Source organism: Dasypus novemcinctus, chromosome 5 (assembly GCF_030445035.2).
Source record: "Dasypus novemcinctus isolate mDasNov1 chromosome 5, mDasNov1.1.hap2, whole genome shotgun sequence".
NCBI classification, from domain to species: Eukaryota; Metazoa; Chordata; class Mammalia; order Cingulata; family Dasypodidae; genus Dasypus; species Dasypus novemcinctus.
This window is the reverse complement of record NC_080677.1, coordinates 53285299-53303759: the sequence shown is the minus strand read 5'-3', so window position 1 is coordinate 53303759 and position 18461 is coordinate 53285299. Positions and strand designations below refer to the sequence as shown.

Below are 18461 nucleotides of genomic sequence, written 5' to 3'. Positions count from 1 at the left end.
TATGCAAATGAAAACTGCTAGACTTTGTGTCTGAGGGAGAGGGCTGCCTTTTGCAGAACTCATGCACCTGTTTCAGCACTCAGCCCCCACCTCGGCTTCCCTTGGCTGCCAAGCTGGATACTTAGTGAGCAGGTTGAGCGGGTGTGGGGTCCTTGAATCCTGACTCACATTTTCTTTGTGGCATACCCTCGTTGTGCCTTATAATTCCTCCCCTTTCAGCGCTCAGCATGCCAACAGCAGCTGCATCATGGCACTCACCCTGCTGCCAAGAGGGCAGACAGCCTCCTTGGAGACTGGAACATTGTACTATAGCCAACTGTAAGAGAAAGATGCTGAAGTAACTCATACAGCACAGCTGAAATTCAAATCATTCTGGGAGATATTTACTGGAATAGTTTGTCCATGGTATTTTTTAAATTAAACTAATTTATAAAAAACTTTTGTTACAGAAAATGTCAAACACATACAAAGGTAGAAAGAATAGTATAGTGCATTCTCAGTGTACCTTCCTATCTCCCAATTTCAACAGTTATAAACTCATAGATGATCTTATTTCACTGTCCATGGTGTTTCTCCCATGGCTTTATCCAGATTATCATTTCCAAGGATAAATATATTTTAAACAACAGTTTCTTCTCCATCTCTCTTCAGTCTAAGATCTGTCATCTTAATGGTTTTCTCAGCCCTTTCTTCCCAAAGGTAAAAAAATTAGTCTTTTTTCCTTCTAACTTAAGTCATCATATACAATTTTACTAACTGTCATGTTTCCTAATACTATCCCCTAAAATTTTAAAGCTTTGTTCATTCAGTCAGGTAATCTATCCAATGCATGTCTGAAATGTGCAGAATCTTAGAATTTAGAATGTAGATCATCAGAGATCTTTGGGTTTGATTGAGCGTTCCATTGCTGCCCAGCTGTGTGATCTGGGACAAGTTCCTTAACCTTTTAGTATCCTCTTGTCTGAAACATGGGACTAAAAATAGTACATACCACACAGGGTTGTTATAGGACTTAAATAAGTGAATATTTTTAAACAGCTGGCACAAACTAAGTGGTTCAATATATATGCTAGTTGTTGTCGTTGCCGTCGTCACTGTCATCATCATCATCATGAAAAAAAATTTTTATCCCTCACCATACATTTTACAGAATAGTGAGTCAAGCCCAGGTGGATGAAGCAATCCCTTTGGGCTTTATCAGGAGAACTTGAACACTAAACTGCATGTTTCTATTCCTTAATTGTACTCCTTGTAATTTGACGTAGTCTTGTCCTCAAGGAAAATATGCTCTGACAGATGAAAGAAAGAATTAATAAAGGCATGAACAAAGGAAAAAATATTGCTGCTGGAGAGTTAAGCCTTAGAAATTAGATACTTAGAAAGCAAAATGCTATGGGTAATATATCTCCTCTTTATGCAAGGTGAGATTTCAGGAATGCTTTCATTTAAGAAAGGAGATAATTTAGCTAATGAAATAGGAAAAACATTCTGTGTACAAGGAAGAAAGGGAAGAAAGTTTGAGTATAGGATGAGTAACAGATCTAGGAAATATTTGCAAATGGGATTAAGAAAGAAGACAGGCTATTTGAGGAAAGGGAAGGTACAATTATCTGAACCATCAGTGAATGACAGCAACAAAAGGAATGGACTTTACCAAAAGCCCAGTGGGATCTGACAATCCTCAAGTTTTTGTTCACTTATTTTAGGTATGTGTTAAGCACTGTTCTAATCACAAACATTACTTCATTTGATCCTCATGAGAATCCTAGGAAATAGGTACAATCACTGGGCTCATAAGGAACCTGAGGCAAAGAGAAGGTCATTTTCCAGTTAGTAAGCAGGAGCCTGGCATCGGCACCAAGCAGTTTGGCTCTAGTATCTGTGCTCATGACCACTCTGCCCTGCTGCCCAATGGTAATCAAAGCCCTGGTGCATATGTAATCTTTTTTTTATTTATTGGTACATCCAAATTATCTGTACAGTTTTCCATACTAGCCAGTATATGGTGAAACCCTTGAGAGAGGTTGGAATTTCATGGAGTCATTACTCACTGATACCTGACCCTAGGATACTTAGCATTCTAAAGTTCCAGTTAGATTTCTGGAGGCAATATATGCCCACTGTATGCATGGATCTTTATAATAAACTTTGTCTTGACAGCATGTGATTACATTTGTTTTAGTTGTAGTCCTAAGAAAATACTCAGGCGTTTTCTTTTCAAATGAAGCTTTAAGACCACTATTGATGGGAATGTGTTTGGTTGCTTTTTTCATTCGAGGTTTGTATTAGTAAGCCAAAGGGGTGCTGGTGCAAAGTACCAGAAATCTGTTGGCTTTTATAAAGGGTATTTTTTGGGGGTCGAAACTTACAGTCACAAAGCCATAAAGCATAAGCCGCTTCCCTCACCAATGTCTTCTGCCGTGTGTTGGAGCAAGATGGCTGCTGCTTTCTGCCAGAGTTCAGCCTTCGTCTCCCTCTTAAGGCTGCATGGTTCCAGCTTCTTCCAATTTCAGCTATCTTTCTCCCCAGGGCTTGTCCCTTTCCAGGCTCAGCTGTTCTGCTCGTTTCACAAGGCCAGCTATAAACTATCAGTCAAACGAACGGCTTAGCTCTCTCCCCGGGGCTCCAGCGTCAAAACTATGCTCTCTCCTCTGTTGTGTCATTTTCTGTGAGAGTGTCCACCCACTAAAGGGGTGGGAACTCAGCATCCTACTGAACTGGCCAATTCAAAGCCCTAATCTAAATTTAATCAAGTAAAAATGAAACCTCTGAATTTAATACAGTCAAAGGGTATCATGCACCGAGGAACAGGCCAGTTTATAAACATAATATTTCTTTTTGGAATTCATCAATAATATCAAACTGCCACAAGATTATTAATGAAACAAATATTTCTTGAGGGCTCCTCTTCTAGGTGTTGGGATGCCTTGTATATAGAACAGTTCCTTCTCTGTCCATTCTCCGTGAATTTTTCCTTTCCTATGGGCTTGATCTATTAGCATATAAACTACCGTTGTCTTTCCCAACTTAAAAAAACAAAAGCAAAAATCAAAGGAAACCTCTCTAGACTGCACATCCCTCTCCAGCTACCAACCCATGTCTCTTTTTCCCTTTGAAGCAGCATAATGTCTAGAAGGAATTGGTCTCATTTTTGTCTTTTGTCCTTCCCTCCCTCCCTTTTGAACACACACCAAGCAGACTTTTTCTACTTTATATCTCTGTGCCTACTGAACATTCCATTTGAATGTCTGTTAGATATCTCCAATGTCCAAAATCGAACTTTGTTTTTTTTTTTCAGTAGGTACTGGGGATTGAACCTGGACCTCATACATGGGAAGCAGGCACTCCCCCAAAATTGAACTCTTGATCTTTCTGCCCAGACCAGCTCTCATCATTCTCTTTCCCATCCCTGTAACTGGGATTCCGTCCTTATTACTCAGGCCCCAAACTTTGACTTTTACTCTTATTCTCTTATGCCATATCCATTCTCTCAGCAAATCCTATTGGCTTTGTCTTCACAGCCTAGCCAAAATCTAATCATTTTTCGCTTCTACTCTTACTCCCCTCATCTATCATCATCCCTCATTCCCAGTGTCTTCCTGCTTCCTTCCTTGCTCACCTACCCAAATGTCTACTCTTAATAAGCAACCAGTTAGCCTTTTAAGACATCAATCAGAAGATGTCTCCTCTGCAATAACACATTCTTCAAAAATTTTTTAATCCAATGTGCAGCAATATAGATGACTCTCATACACATCATGTTGAATGAAAAAAGTCAGAAACAGAAGAGTTGGTACTGTGCAAAATTCAGATTTCTTATGCAGAAAATCACTCTCTTCTGGACTAAAGGCAAATAATGTATCAGTATTCTTAACCATTAGCCTATAAACTCCATGCCAGCAATTACCTTGTCTGCTTTCATCATTTAACAAATATGTACTGAGCACTAGGCACCAATGTAGGCACTTGGGGTACAGCAGTGAATATGAGAATCAAAAAGTTCCTTAAGCTTTTTTTTGTAAGATTTATTTTATTTATTTCTCCCCACACCCTCACTGTTTGCACTTGCTGTGTCTGTTCATCTTCCTTGTTTCCTTTGGAGGCACCAGGAACCAAACCTGAGACTCCGATGTGGGAGGGAGCCACCTAATCACTTGAGCCATCTCATTCCCTGCTTTATTGTGTTTCTTATTATGTTTTTTTCCCCGTGTCTCTTGTTGCACCATCTCATTGCATCAGCTTGCTGCACCTGCCCATCATGCCAGCTCCCTGTCTTCTTTAGGAGGCACTGGAAACTGTACCAGGGACCTCTGTGGTAGGCAGGAGCCCAATCACTTGAACCACGTCCGCTTCCCTCCTTAAGCTTTTAAGGACCCATAAGCAGAAAAAGTAAATTACATAGTATATACGAAGGTGCTAAGGGTTATGGAGAGGAAAAAATCAGGAAAGGAAGAAAGGGAGTGTTGGAGGGGGCAGGCAAGAAGGCAATATATAATTTTAAATAAGGTGGTCAGGAAAGGCCTCATTTGTTAGCATTTGGGTCAACTTGTGGAAGGAAGGAAGGGAGGAAGCCCTATGCATATCTGGGGGAAGGACCTACTGGGCAGAGGAAATGGGAACTGAAAAGGGCCTGAAGCAGAAGCAGGCTGGGTGCCCCAACAACACCAAGGCTTCCAGTGGAACTGGAGTGGAGTAAGCAAGGGCAGAGTGGTTGGAGTTGAGGTCAGAGAGGTAACACAGGCCCATCACAAAGGGTCTTATAAGCCTTTGTAAGGACTTAGAACTTTTAATCTGCATGAGATGGGGGGGGGGTGGTATCTTTTTTTTTTTTTTTTTTTTTTGCCTAAATTGGTTTCAATTAGGTTTTAGCCTCTACTTATAGTGGCAGATCATTCAATTTCATTTCTATAAATATACTCAGTTATCCATTCTATTGATGGATATTCCAGTCTTGGGTTTGCGATGTATTCTCCTTTGAATATCCTAATGCAGGTCTTTTGGTAAACTAGTATATGTAAGGGATACAAATTTTAAATAAATTGAATTCGATATATTAATTTTTCTAATTTGAATCATTTCTGTAACATAACATGTTTGTTCCAGTGAAAGGCAATTAGTCAGTACTCATGGTACACATTAGAGGTGAATTCTCAAGTCTATGTTATGGTAAAGTGGAATACAAGGTATGTCAAAAAGATCACTTGCCCTCAAGGACCTCAATGTCTAATTGGAGATAAGACATATGCATATGAAACAGCAGTTGGCAAGGACATGCATAAGAAACACCAAATAATATCCTAGGCAATTTGCCCCAGAAGTATCCTGGGAAGCACATCACTTTGGACTCTGGTGATATAAGATTTCATGGACGTAGTTGGAGACTCACACAATAACTGAAAGAATATTGAATTCCCATCCTGGGGAGTCCTGCTACATTCTCTAATAGAGTGGCAAGAATCCCTAGAGTACATGGGCAGTGCCTAGTGAAGGACAGATCAGTATGCTAAGCCCTTGATATTGATGGTTATATTTATGAGCCTTGTTCTTGTGAAATTGAAACTTTACCTAGTATTATATATTGCCTATGAGTTACCTCATCAGGGCCTCCCTGTTTCTCAGATGTGGCCTCTCTCTAAGCCAAACTCAGCAAATAAACTCCCTGCCTTCCCCCCAGCATGGGACATGACTCCCAGGGATTAACCTCCCTGGCCTTGAGGGATTATTACAGGCTTCAACTAACAATGCACTTGAAAGAGACCTTGGCCAAAAGGGGGAAATATTAAATACAAATAAATTTTTTTGGGTAAGAGATTTCAAAGTGAGTTGGGAAGTCATTCCAGAGGTTATGCTTATGCATGTCTCATCAGGATCTCACTAACTGCCACCGTAAAAAGTACCTCAAACAGTGGGGCTCCTAAGGGCTCTAGAGTCATCTAGACACTATAAGCAGGGCAGACAATCTGTGGGATTCAGCACCCTGTCAGTGCGTCTTACCTTGGAATATATGTTTCCCAGTGTAACAGATTCATTTATAATTTCCCTACACATGGCTCTTCTGCCCCTTTTATCTGAACCTATAATTAGCACTATATTTGTTAAATATAAGTTCCAGAAACTTGATTCTTCAGTCGTTCATGTGCTGGTTGAACCCTGAATCTCAGCAGAGTTGCAACACCTAATCTCCAGTTCACTGGACTTGCCCAGGACAACTAACAAAAGGATGATGATGAACAACACCCATTCCAAAAAACAGAGTATCTACAACTGCAAGCAAGACAGGTCCATCCATCTACCTCATGGAATCTAAGCCCTCTCTCAACCAGAAACAGAGTGGGTATCACCACTGCAAAATCCTCAAGATTGAGGAATGAACAGTCAGACATAAGGGGTGAATGCAGCTTTGGACTAAAGTAGACATTATTTTTCTAGCAATGGAAGAACTTGTAACAATCATATAAAGGCATTGGTCACCAGAGGTTCTGAGGGGAGAGAGGAAAGAATAGGTGTGACATGGGGCATTTTGGGGACATTGAGATTGTTCTGCATGACATTGCAATGACAGATACAGACTGTTATACATTTTGTCAAAACCTATAATATTGTACAGTGCAAAGTGTAAATCATAATGTAAACTGTAGTTCATAGTAGCAATGCTTCAATATGTGTTCATCAATTGTAACAAATGTACCATACTAATGAAAGATAGTGTTCACGTGGGAAAGTATGGGAGGGGGAGGGGTATATGGGAATTCCCCTATATTGTTGATGTAACATTTATGTAATCTAAAGCTTCTTTAAAAATAAAATTTTAAAATTTCATGGAGAAGCTGGGGCTCCAGCAGAACCTCAAAGAACAAATAGGATTGGGAGGACTTTTTAAGCATTAGCTGGGCTAAGGAAATAGCAAGTATGCCAGTTCATATTTGAGGGGCCACTCATTTTCAAGCCTAACTGAGATTTGGATAGACATGTTTCTCAAGTAAGGTGTATAACTCATTCTAATCCGGAAATATTTATGTATTCCACATTTCTCAATCGTTTTGATGTATGAAAACCCCATTTGCCATTATTAAACCTCATAGTCCAATAAGGTCTAAATATCTCAAATATATATGTATTTTAGACCGGCAAAGGAAAATCATCAGGTGTGACTGTAGCAGGTCCTGAGACGGAAAACAAGGCAGGCCAGACTCTGGAGAACAGCTCTCTGATGGCCGAGCTCCTGAGCGACATCCCCTTCACCTTGGCTCCGCACGTGCTGGCAGTGCAGGGCACCATGGGCGACCTTCCCGACCACTTACTCTCCTATGATGTCAGTGAAAACCTATCGCGGTTTTGGTATGATTTCACTCTGGAAAATTCAGTGCTCTGTGATTCATAATCTTTACGCCTACTTACACCTGAAGTGCTTTTTAAAAACGTTTGCCTATTTTATTTAACCTGTGTGATGTTCTTTGCCATTTCACTCTTTAAAGGCCCTCAGAAAGGCAAGGATCATAAAGCAAAGAAAATAATAATGCATACCTTGTGCTATTTTTTTTTAGAATAAAGTATATTTGTATTTTAAAAATTGAAATTAATTTCTACTTCCTTTCTCCCAAATAGCAAATATGAAAATTAGGTTATCGAGGTTTTTATTAAAGGAGTACACTCCTTCAACTGACCTCTCAAAATCTAACACCTCAAATTAATCTTAGAAGAACTGTGAAAAAGAACTATGGCATTTTTCTTAGTAACCACAGCTATGAAGTCTGCACTCAGAATGAGTGTGACTTTTTTTCTCCAGTTTGGAGGAAGCTTGACTTATCGTTATTCCCTTTCTTCTTCCATCGTGTTCCCGAATGAATTCAGAAAGAAAGTGCCAGATAGCTTAATTTTTTCAGCCCTGATTTTAGACATATTGATATGGAAATTTAAAACTTGTTGAAAAAAGCAGGGCTAGCTTGTTGATAGAAGAATGCCATAACTGTTCTAGATGCTTTCTCTTTTGAGTGACAAATTACATTTTTTCTTAATCCCAAGGCTGTCCTTTCCATGTCACATGAGTCCTCTGTTCCTGCCTTTGTCCTCTGCCTTTTTGCAACTTAGAGCTTGCCCTCTCACCAGCTTTCCAAAGGATTTTCTCTGCCTCTGCCTCAGTTGGCATTTGCTCTCCTTACCACATATGTTCCCAGTTTATGAAGAGAGCTACATTTCCTTTTCAACCTCTCTGCCTCCTAAAGAAAAACATCTCATGATGCTACATATTATTGCTGATAACACCCTTATTTAGAAATTTGTTGGCCACAACACAGATGGAAATGTTTTACTGCGAGAAAAACTGAAATCAACTCATTTCCAATTAGAGAGTAGGCAAAACACCTAGATGTGACTTTTAGTTCCTGAATATCCAGTATTTTTTCCAACTCAAACAGAAGAGAACTACCATTGGCCAATAAATTGTAAAGGGAAGAGATTGTTTGTGATGGAGAATTTTCTATGCCCTGGAAAATTCAAATCACGTTTGTTTTGATTAATAGCGATACAATTTGTTTATTCTGTGCATAAAGTTACGTGAATTGTTCAAGTTTTAATGTGTTATGCATGTTTGTTTAATAAATGTGCCATATTCTTGATACATGTGCTATATTATTTAAAAGTTAAAGGAACATTTTGATTGACAAAAATATGTTTCCTTTGCAAATAAAGTTACCTTTTGTGGTCAATGATTAAATTAGATTTTTGCATAGCTTTCCTAAAACATCAGTCCAGGAAATATGACTTACTCATGCACATTTACTGGTGCAAATGTGAACATTTTATAGCAGTTTTTCTGAAATCACATCATTTCAAATACCCTGTTAATGTTAATGTGCCCTTAAAGCTAAATGTAAGCATGCAGTCAATTTGTCTAATACATTTGTAAAATTTTGCCTATGGTGCTTTTACATTTCACTTATATTTATTTCTACCATGTTATAAATATGCTTAGCGATACTTTCATTTGTCTAGAAAAATTGTTATATTTAAATAAATGTGAATAAGAATAAACTAATATTTTGATTATTTTGGATCCAGGAAAAATGGTTTCCTTTGCATTATTTGTATCTGGTGTAAATTAGATTTTTAGGGGACAAAGATTTAAATATATACTTTATATATCACAGAGAAAAGTATGACATTTCTTACATGTAAGTTTTTAAGGAATAACATTGAAAATGGTAAGATCACTAGTCCCAGCTCAGTAAAACTGGAGAGATTTGAGAGAAATCACATGAGCAGAGCCCCATGATCACAAAATTTAGTAAGGACCAATTTATTGACTTATTTTTAACAAAACTGTCATGAAAATAACCGTTTTAATTTACTTATCCTGTCAGTCTTAGTAGTATAAAACTGAAAGAAACATTAGAAATCAATGAGCCAATGCCTTTATTTTACCTAAGAGAAAATTGAGGCCCAGAAAGATTGAATGACTTAAGTCAGTTAGTTAATGATAAACTTTTATGTTAGTAGTATTAGCAACTATGATACGATTCATAACAAAATGGCATGGTATGGTGGGAAAGAGTTCAGGCCTTGGAGGCAGCCAGAGTTTTTAAGTTTTCCCTCACTTGAAGCTGTGGGGTTTTCCATCTGTCCCCTAATGTTGGGTGCCCTCACTTACCTTGCTCTTTAAATAGTCATTGTTTGCACCTTGCAGGGTTGTATTCAGGTTACAGGCAGTGTGAGTTAGAGGCTGGCATTGTAGAGCCTGACACAACATAGGTAGGAGATCAGGAACAGGGAATTGTTTTAATTCTTGTTTCTAACCTCTCAAACACAGTGTTCTGATGAAATGCAAAATACATATTAACTGAACTGCCTAAAGAGTAATATAAAAATAGCTGCCTGCATTTATTGTAGATTACACACACACACACATACAACTATCCCCACCAGTATTTTTTTTCATCATATAGCTCACTATGGAAAGTATTGCTAAAATATGTTAGTTGACTCTTCTGCCTTAGTTAAGAATTCTATAGCTAAAATTTTTTTTCTCTTATTATCAAGGATCATATCCTTTTGCTTAATATAAATTATCATTGCAAAATACTCCAGACATGGACTGTGCAAGTGATTTTACTGAACCTTATTTTTTGGTTTTTTTTTTAGGTGCCAGGGCCGGGGATTGAACCCGGGACCTCTTATGTGGGAAGCCAGCACTCAACCACTGAGCTACATTGGCTCCCACAAATCTTATTTTTAACCCAAAAATATATCCAGAAATTTGCATGTATTTTTTTTTTAGCTTTTTAAAATGGCATGTTTGATCCCTTCCTAAATATGGAATTAGAGAGGCAATTCTGATCAAATCATTATTCTGGTTTAAACAATTCTAGAAACGCACAGCAATAGTTTTTTAAGAAAATGTCTATTGACATCAACACTTTTTTGTTGTTTTCAGAGTAAAGTGATAAATTGGAACAAACTGTGAAAGAAATCTTGTCTGAACTTCCACAGGATTTCATTCCTTATAATTCCAAAGGACTAGTATAGAGTAGCAAAGAAAAAATCTTTTCCAGGTTTTAAAATATTGGTAAATCAGGCCCCAACCCCTTTACCTCTCTTGTTAACAATTAATTAATAAATGAATATTACCCTCATTAGTCTAGCAAAGAATATGTTATTTTCGGAGATTAATATATTGTCTTGGTAATCATGACATTAATAGAATTCACATGACACATAAGGGTACTGGATAGATAGATGGTTTAAGGATGTTATATATATATATTTTTTTAAATTTCTCTTCCCTTAACCCCCATCGTCTGCTCTCTGTGTCCATTTGCTGTGTATTCTTCTGCTCCCACTTGCATTATCTGGTGGCACTGGGGAGCTGTGTCTCGTTTTTGTTTCATCATCTTGCTGCATCAGCTCTTCGTGTGTGCAGCACCACTCCTGGGCGGGCTGCGCTTTTTTCATGCGGGGCAGCTCTCCTTGCGGGACACACTCCTTGCATGTGGGGCACCCCTATGCGGGAGCACCCCTGCATGACATGGCACTTGTACACAGCAGCACTGCGCATGGGCCAGCTTACCACACAAGTGAGGAGGCCCTGGGGATCAAACCCTGGACCCTCCATATAGTAGAGAGATGCTCTGTCCATTGAGTCACATCCGCTTCCCATGTTATGTATTTTAAATCCATTGAGAAATATTAGGGTTTATGGACACTATCTCTTGAGCATTCATAGTATATTACTGAGGGCATGACCTTTGACATTGTTGGGAAATCTAAAATTCTCAGAATATGGCTTATACTTCATTCATACATTGCTTGATTTCTTATTTCTAGACACGTTCTTATGTGTCTAGAAATCTGCTTTTTATGCCACATGCTTAGTGGATCTATATGTAAGAGAGAGAAAGAGATGTATTGACTGATGTATAGGAACTCTGTTACAATCAGTATTGCAATATGTTGATCATCTTTTTTTAATTTTAGCTTTTTGTTTTAGAATAGTTTTATATTTACAGAAAAAGTTACAAAGATGTACAGGCATCTCCCATACACCCCTCATCCAGTTTCCTCTGTTGTTAACATTTTACATTACTGTGATACATTTGTCACAAGTAAGCAACCAACATTGGTATGTTACTATTAACTAACTCCACACATTATTTAGATTTCACTAGTTTTTCACTAATGTCTTTTCCTTTTCTACAATCCCATCAAGGATACCACTTTATATTTTGTCTCCTTGTCTCCTTAGACTCCTCTTAGCTATTATAGTTTCTCAGTCTTTCCTTATTTTTATACTTGAACCATTCTGAAAAGTACATGTCAGTTGTTTTGTAGACTATCACTCAATTGGATTTATCTGATGTTTTCACGTATTTTTACTGGGGCTATGGGTTTTGGGAGGAAGCCACAAAGGCAAAATGTCCTTCTCATCTCATCCTTTTAAGACTACATGCTACTCTCATGATCTATCCCTAAAATGTTAACATTGATCATGTGGCCAAGGTTGTGTTTTTCCCTAGTTTCTCCACTATAGAATTACTCCCCCACCCCCTTTCCATTCTTTATTCTTTGGAAGCAAGTCACAAAGCTCAACTAACACATAATGAGTGGAGAATTACGCTCCACCATTTTGAGGATGACATAGCCACATAAATTATTTGGAATTCTTCTGCACAGATTTGTCTTTTCTCCCCAATTTATTTATCTACTCAATTATTTCATTTTATCAGTGCAGAATCATGGCTAGTCAACCATCATTTTTTTTTCTAAGTCTAAATCTGTGGTGGCCAAGAGACATTTACACTTTTATAGAAGTTAATAAGGAAAATTTGGAAGATTTTATATGGTGCGGATGGATACCATTTTGACACTAGATAAGATATTAATATATTCTAACTTCCTGTGAATATCAGACATGTTTCTCCATAACTTGATATTACTGTAACTGTATACAAAGTAGAAAGGACAGCAAACGTTGCCTTGTAAGTGGCATTGTCTTAGATACTTGGCCTTTTCTTACCTCATTCCCAAGATGGTTGTATCTTACACATAATTTCATTTTTCAGTGAGTGGTGTGAACATGAGGTTATAGAGTAATCATTTTCCTCCTTAAAGAACAAGACAATTCACATACAAAGAGGTCTTCTCTATAATAGATGAGACTTTTTAAAAAATGCCAAAAACAATGTTGTACCTCCTTATGTTTCTAAAGAACAAAAGATTTCATTTTCAGCCTTTAAGTAGTTTTAGAAAGCAATGTAATGAAACTCAAGAGTCTTTTTTGAGGGGAAGTGGGTAAGAGGGAGGTGTCCAACAAACTCCTAATTTTACTTCTGATTAATCAAAACTCACTGTGTGTTAAAATCTAAGATTGATCTCACCCAATTTCAGGTGGGAAAAAAAAAATCAAATCAAAAAGCATCTTATTTTGTCCTTGAAAGAAACCTGAATGTAGTTCTTTGTCAAGATTTTCACCCTTACAAAGGAAATAAATTCCTTACAATCAAAGGTAAGGCAAGGGATAATTGCATCCAGAACAACCCATCAGCAGGCTAACCCTGAACCAGCCCCCACAGAGAGCCTCTTAGTTACTATCCAGGCTGGAAAGGGAATCAGACAATAGACCATTTCAGAGGTCAGTTAAGGAGACAACTTTCAACTAAGGACTGCTGCCAGGGACGTACAATCCAGTGTCTGACATCTGGGTTCTGAAGCTGCCAAATCTACCCCTTGTGCAGCCACAGGTGTTGGCTGTAACTCTGAGGCAAATAGAAGGCGGAACAGGGTAATGTCACTTTCATTGTTTGTGTGTGTGCTTATGTGTATGGGGTTTCTTTTCATTTTGATTTTCAGAAGGTACATAATTTAGTTTTAAAATTAATGTATTTCTGCATAATGGCTAGGAACACTTGGGAAACTAACAAAGAAGAAGCTTTTCTTCATGAACGAGGGCAGAACAAAGCAGAGCTCTTAAACTTACAGGGTACCCTGTACGCAAACATGCTGTGTGTGACGTTAGCTTAGTCATTTTAAAAGACCTTCTTGGGCCCAAAAAGAAATATATAAATGCCGAAAAGCAAACAGCCAGTTGGTCTGAGATAAAGCCTGGAAATTTGTTCTCTCTCCACAGTCTCTTCCCTCTTCCTTGTTTTAGATCTTCACAAGAATTTGTGTTTGTGGATATGTATTTTTTAACCTGGAACAGACTGTATGTAGTCTTCTAGCTCACACTACACCAGCTGTAACCATCCGTTAACACAGCCTAAAACAGGAATACCAAGCCCCCCACTCCCTTCCCCTTGTGAAGACTTAGCTTCCATTTCTGAGCAAAATCTAGACATTTCTACCTCAGGCAGGTATTTGAGTTTCCTGACCCTATGGAACATATGGGCTGCAGTAGAAGAAATAAGAATGATTAAGAGAAGGCATTGACACTGGCCAAAAAAGAAAAAAAACCTCATGAGAAGGCCAATAGTCAGTGGAAATGTTTTTAAAATGTATGTACATGCTTCCATAATTAAATATGCACTTTTGTCTTTGTTTTGCCTCCTCCATACCTTGAAATTAGAAATGAAATTTAATGGAGGAGGAAAGAATCTTCAGATTAAATCTTCTTTCATTCTCTTCTAGGAAAGAATGTTTGAGGCCTTAAGCCAATGACTCTCCACATTTTAAAACCACTGTGATCCAGGACATTTTTTTTTATTGTATCCTCTATACATTCTTTTTAAAAGATTTATATATTTACATTTTTAAAAAAGATTTATGTATTTACTTTATTTATCCCCCACACTTTCCCCAGATGGTTCTCTCCTCCATCTGTCTGCTCATTGTTTGCTTGCCTTATCTAGGAAGCACCAGGAACCAAACCTGGGACCTCCCACATGAGAGGAGTGTGCCCAACAGCCTGAGCCACATCCATTCCCCATGGGTTGTGGCATCTGCTGACTTGTGGCATCTGCTCATTGTAGTGGGGGCAGTGTCTATCTAGCTCTTGGAGCTGGGTAATGTTTGCTTGTCTTTAGAAGGCAGCAGGATGCAAACCCAGGACCTCCTGTGTGGTACGCAGGCACCCAACTGGATGAGCCACATCCATTTCCCTCCTTTATACATTTTGCCTGCCAAAAAGATATTTGACAGGTTTTACTCTTTGTATTTTCTAATACAAAGAAAATAAATTGAACATGTTTTTTCAAAGTATAGTCACCAGCCCGCTTCACTTAAGAATCTATCCTCTCTCGTTGATGTTCTCTCTAACTTAGGCTTAGCATGTAAGAAATCCTGAACAAGGATTTGTTGAACAAATGAAATATACCATTAGATTATCTATAAATGCGATTTCCCAAAAGCAAAGGATTTTTCAACTTTTGTAGCTTTTCTGACCCTAGGAAGAGTCCCCAAATTATCCTGCTGGGTTTGTGAAGCTGAAAATAATGCTTAGTTTACCTGCCTTCTACAAATTGTGCATTTATCTGTTTTGAGCATTCTCTATGCTTCTCAGATTGTGTTTTCCTGTGCCCAAAATGACTTAATATATCCTCATGGTGAATAAAAACTGATTCTGGACAATACAATATTTTTTGATGCTGTGGATTTATTCATTTGTGGTTTTATCTATTGCCAAGTTTCCTTCAGTGTGTTCTTGGTTAAGTTTTTAAAATTTCTGTCCTAGAGTTTATTAATTCTATGTGATCTGTCCTTGAAAAAGGTATTCCTTTTTCCATATGCTTTCCTCCAAACACATTTGTGTATTTAAATGACCTTTTGTTTTAGAAAGACTTCTTTTTCTATAAACAGTAGTGTACCTTTCTCTTAGTCTCTTAGTCCTCTCCATATAAATATGTTTAGCTCTTTCCCATCCAATTCTATCTACAGATTTTTTTCCCCTTCTGTTTAGATTCAAGCTTCTTAAAGAGTGGCCTATACTGTTTCTCCACTTCCTGACTTTCCATTCACTTCTCAACCTTCTGCAGTCTGATTTCCCATCTCACCACTCCAATTAACTGGTTTGTGCAAGAGCCACCTCCAACCCACCAAATTCCTTATCTCTTGCTATTTGAGGCAGCTGTCAATATTGACTGACCCAACTCTCTTGAAATATTCTTCACCCAAGATTTCCGTGGCACCACTTTACTGGTTTTCCTTCCATCTTCCATCTTCCATGTGACCATTCCATTCTCAGACTGTTGGGGACTTTTTTCCTCCACCTCTAAAATGTTGGTGTTCCCAGAATGCCATCTAGCACTCTCTTCTCCTCCCTTTCTGTCTTCTCCCTGCATAATCGTATCCATGCCTTATCAACCACTGTTGACACAATCTCCAGCCCAGAAATTTCCCCTAAGTTCCAGATCCATATATATAATTTGTTTTCAAACCTCTCTTGACTCTTCTGTCAGTTTCTACAGCAGACAATGGTAGGTTGGAAGATACTAGTTTTTATTTTCTCCACTCTTCTCACCCCGCTGCTTCTGTTCTCCTTTTCTTGGGGAACTTCTTCCCCACCCATTCCCAGTGGAAATTATCTTAATTACTTGCTCCCATTCCTGCACCTAGAGGTCCTGGATTACCCAAGCAAGAAATTAGGCATTTTTCCATTCTTCCTCCTTACTCGCCCCCATATCCAAATGACAATAAACATTTGTTCATTATTAATATACATCTTAAAGATCTGTCCCTTGAATATGTACTCTCTTCTCTGTACCACCTGCCACTCCCTCACTTCAGACCCTTATCATTTCTCCTATCTGATCTCTGCCTCCCCCTCATCCCTCCTCCATACTACAACCACAAGAAACTTTTTTAAAAACACCACTTAAATCCCATTAAAGGCTTTCTGGTATCATTTGCAGTACTGAAGTGTCCCTAAGGCAAACGAAACCCATCCACTGCCCGTCCAGCCTCACCTCTTAATATCCTTAGTCATGTACTCTGTGTTCTTCCCCTACTGAGCTGTGCCCTGCACTGTTTAACGTGCTATACCTTCTCTCACCATCCTTGCATTCTGTCCCCTTTGCCTGGCTGCCCTGATCTTTCCTTCTTTACCCGGCTAAATCCTATTACAAGATTTTCTTCAGGTATCACCTGCTCTGGGAAGCCTTCCCTTTATTCCTTTTAAGCTAGGGGATCCCCATCTTCCATGTTCCTGTACTATCCCGGGCTCTTGACCCACCATACTGTAATTATTTACTTTTGTGCCCCACAACTCTGTGAATGGATCCTAACATAGACTTTTGTGTTTACATGATGCCTGACATATAGTGAATGCTTAGGAAATGTTTGTTGTATGGGCACATGATGGAATCACTGTTGAAGGAAGGAAATGTATGATGTCTTTATCCCATCTACTTTAGTATTTGCACTTGAATCTGTTGTGTTAGAAGACTTTAGGTAACCTTTTAGACTCCATACTAGAATATGCTAGATTTCTTTAATGCTCCCAATTTATCTTATATCCTAAATAATCTAACTTCTTAAGTTTTTTGAAAATAAAAATGTACATTTTGTTTGGCTAGCTGTATCAGCACAAATACAATAAAACATTTTGTATTATTTTAACCTTTTAGACAGTGCCATTAAAGTCTTTAGATTAAACTTTTGGGGTATCAGTTGCTATGAATCTATCAATTGTAGTTGGGTTTTATTTTTTGTTTTCCTTAATAGTCTACTAAGAAGAAACTTTCTTCTGCCTTCCATTAAACCAACATTGATTAATGCCAATTAAATTATATGTGCTTTTTTAAATCATGGATTTGTGTAGATTTTAAATGTATAACAAAATGGAATGACTGATGATTTAATGGAATGTGGCATTTTGTTTTTTGTGGGTTTTTTTGTAACATAACCTAACTAAAAGATTTGGAAATATTAACCCTTTTGGTAATGGTCCAGATTCTAGAAGGATAAACTCATTTTACTTTTGAGGAAAAACAAATTATCTGAGGAAGGCAGACCATCATTTTGATTTTCATGCAATCAAAACAGGTTCCAAAATATTTTTTAACTGGTGCATTCACTTCGTAGCCAGTTTACTTCACGAATTCCATTTTTAAATGTCTCTAATGGATTAAAATGATTTGTACAATATTTGCTAATCCAATTTGTAGCCAGTGTGCTGCCACATTCGTTATTGCAACCCCTAAAGTCATATATTTTCATGGGTCTTACATTCTCCTTTATATAAGAATTCGGGCATACAACATTTTTAACACATGGAGAAAACAAAAGGACCTGATCTCTTAAAATTTTCATTTAGTCTAAAAGAGGAAAAAAAAACCTATTGTGTTGGTCAACAAAATTCTGCATTTCTCTTTTCTAAATAACAACTTGCAAATACTTTATAAAATCAAGAAATAATTAATTTTTTCATTTGATGAGCTTCTTAGCAAAAATAATCTTTAAAAATCCCCAATAAACTTGAAATCAAGTTCTTAATCTTTATTAACTTTCTATTCTTGATTAAAGTGCTATGTTAAACGAATACACAGGTCAATAGTGGGTTTTTTTTGTTTTTTGTTTTTCTAATTGAAAGACTATCTGCTGAAACTATCCTTACCCATCTTAGATTTACCATCCTACTAATTTTAAATGACTCTTAAGTTTCTACTCTTAGCAATGTTCACCTTTCAGGGAATAATTGTAGAAATAAACCCTCATTAAGCAAAGCAATTGTCTTCTGGGTCTAGATTATTTCCATTCAGACATTTCTGGTGTTCACGGAGATAAAGTTGAAGAACTATTTCTTTTTTAATGTGGATCATGGTAAGGGCCTCATTTCCCAGTGCAATCTTATCACCACTCTAGAGGTCAGAGACCACTGTGCTTGCTGCTTTTGTTGTTCTGGAGAACAGCAGATGTGATATCCTTCAGCCCAGTCATGCTTTGTTGTGTTTGTTAAATACGAGATGCCAGAAATGTACCCTGTGACAATTGACAAAATGTAAAACACAAAAGACAAAGTCGCTTGTCCTTAGCAC

The 18461-nt window shown here is 37.8% G+C and overlaps 1 protein-coding gene across 1 annotated transcript in view; it reads left to right on the top strand.

Moving 5' to 3' along the window:
• Window positions 1-9063, top strand: part of UMAD1 (UBAP1-MVB12-associated (UMA) domain containing 1) — a 270163-nt gene extending 261100 nt beyond the window's left edge. Inside the window, exon 4 of the mRNA XM_012529602.4 lies at window positions 7124-9063. Within this exon, the coding sequence (XP_012385056.1) occupies window positions 7124-7381 (258 nt within the window). The 3' untranslated portion in view covers window positions 7382-9063. The remainder of the gene's footprint in view (window positions 1-7123) is intronic.
• Window positions 9064-18461: the final 9398 nt, after the last annotated feature.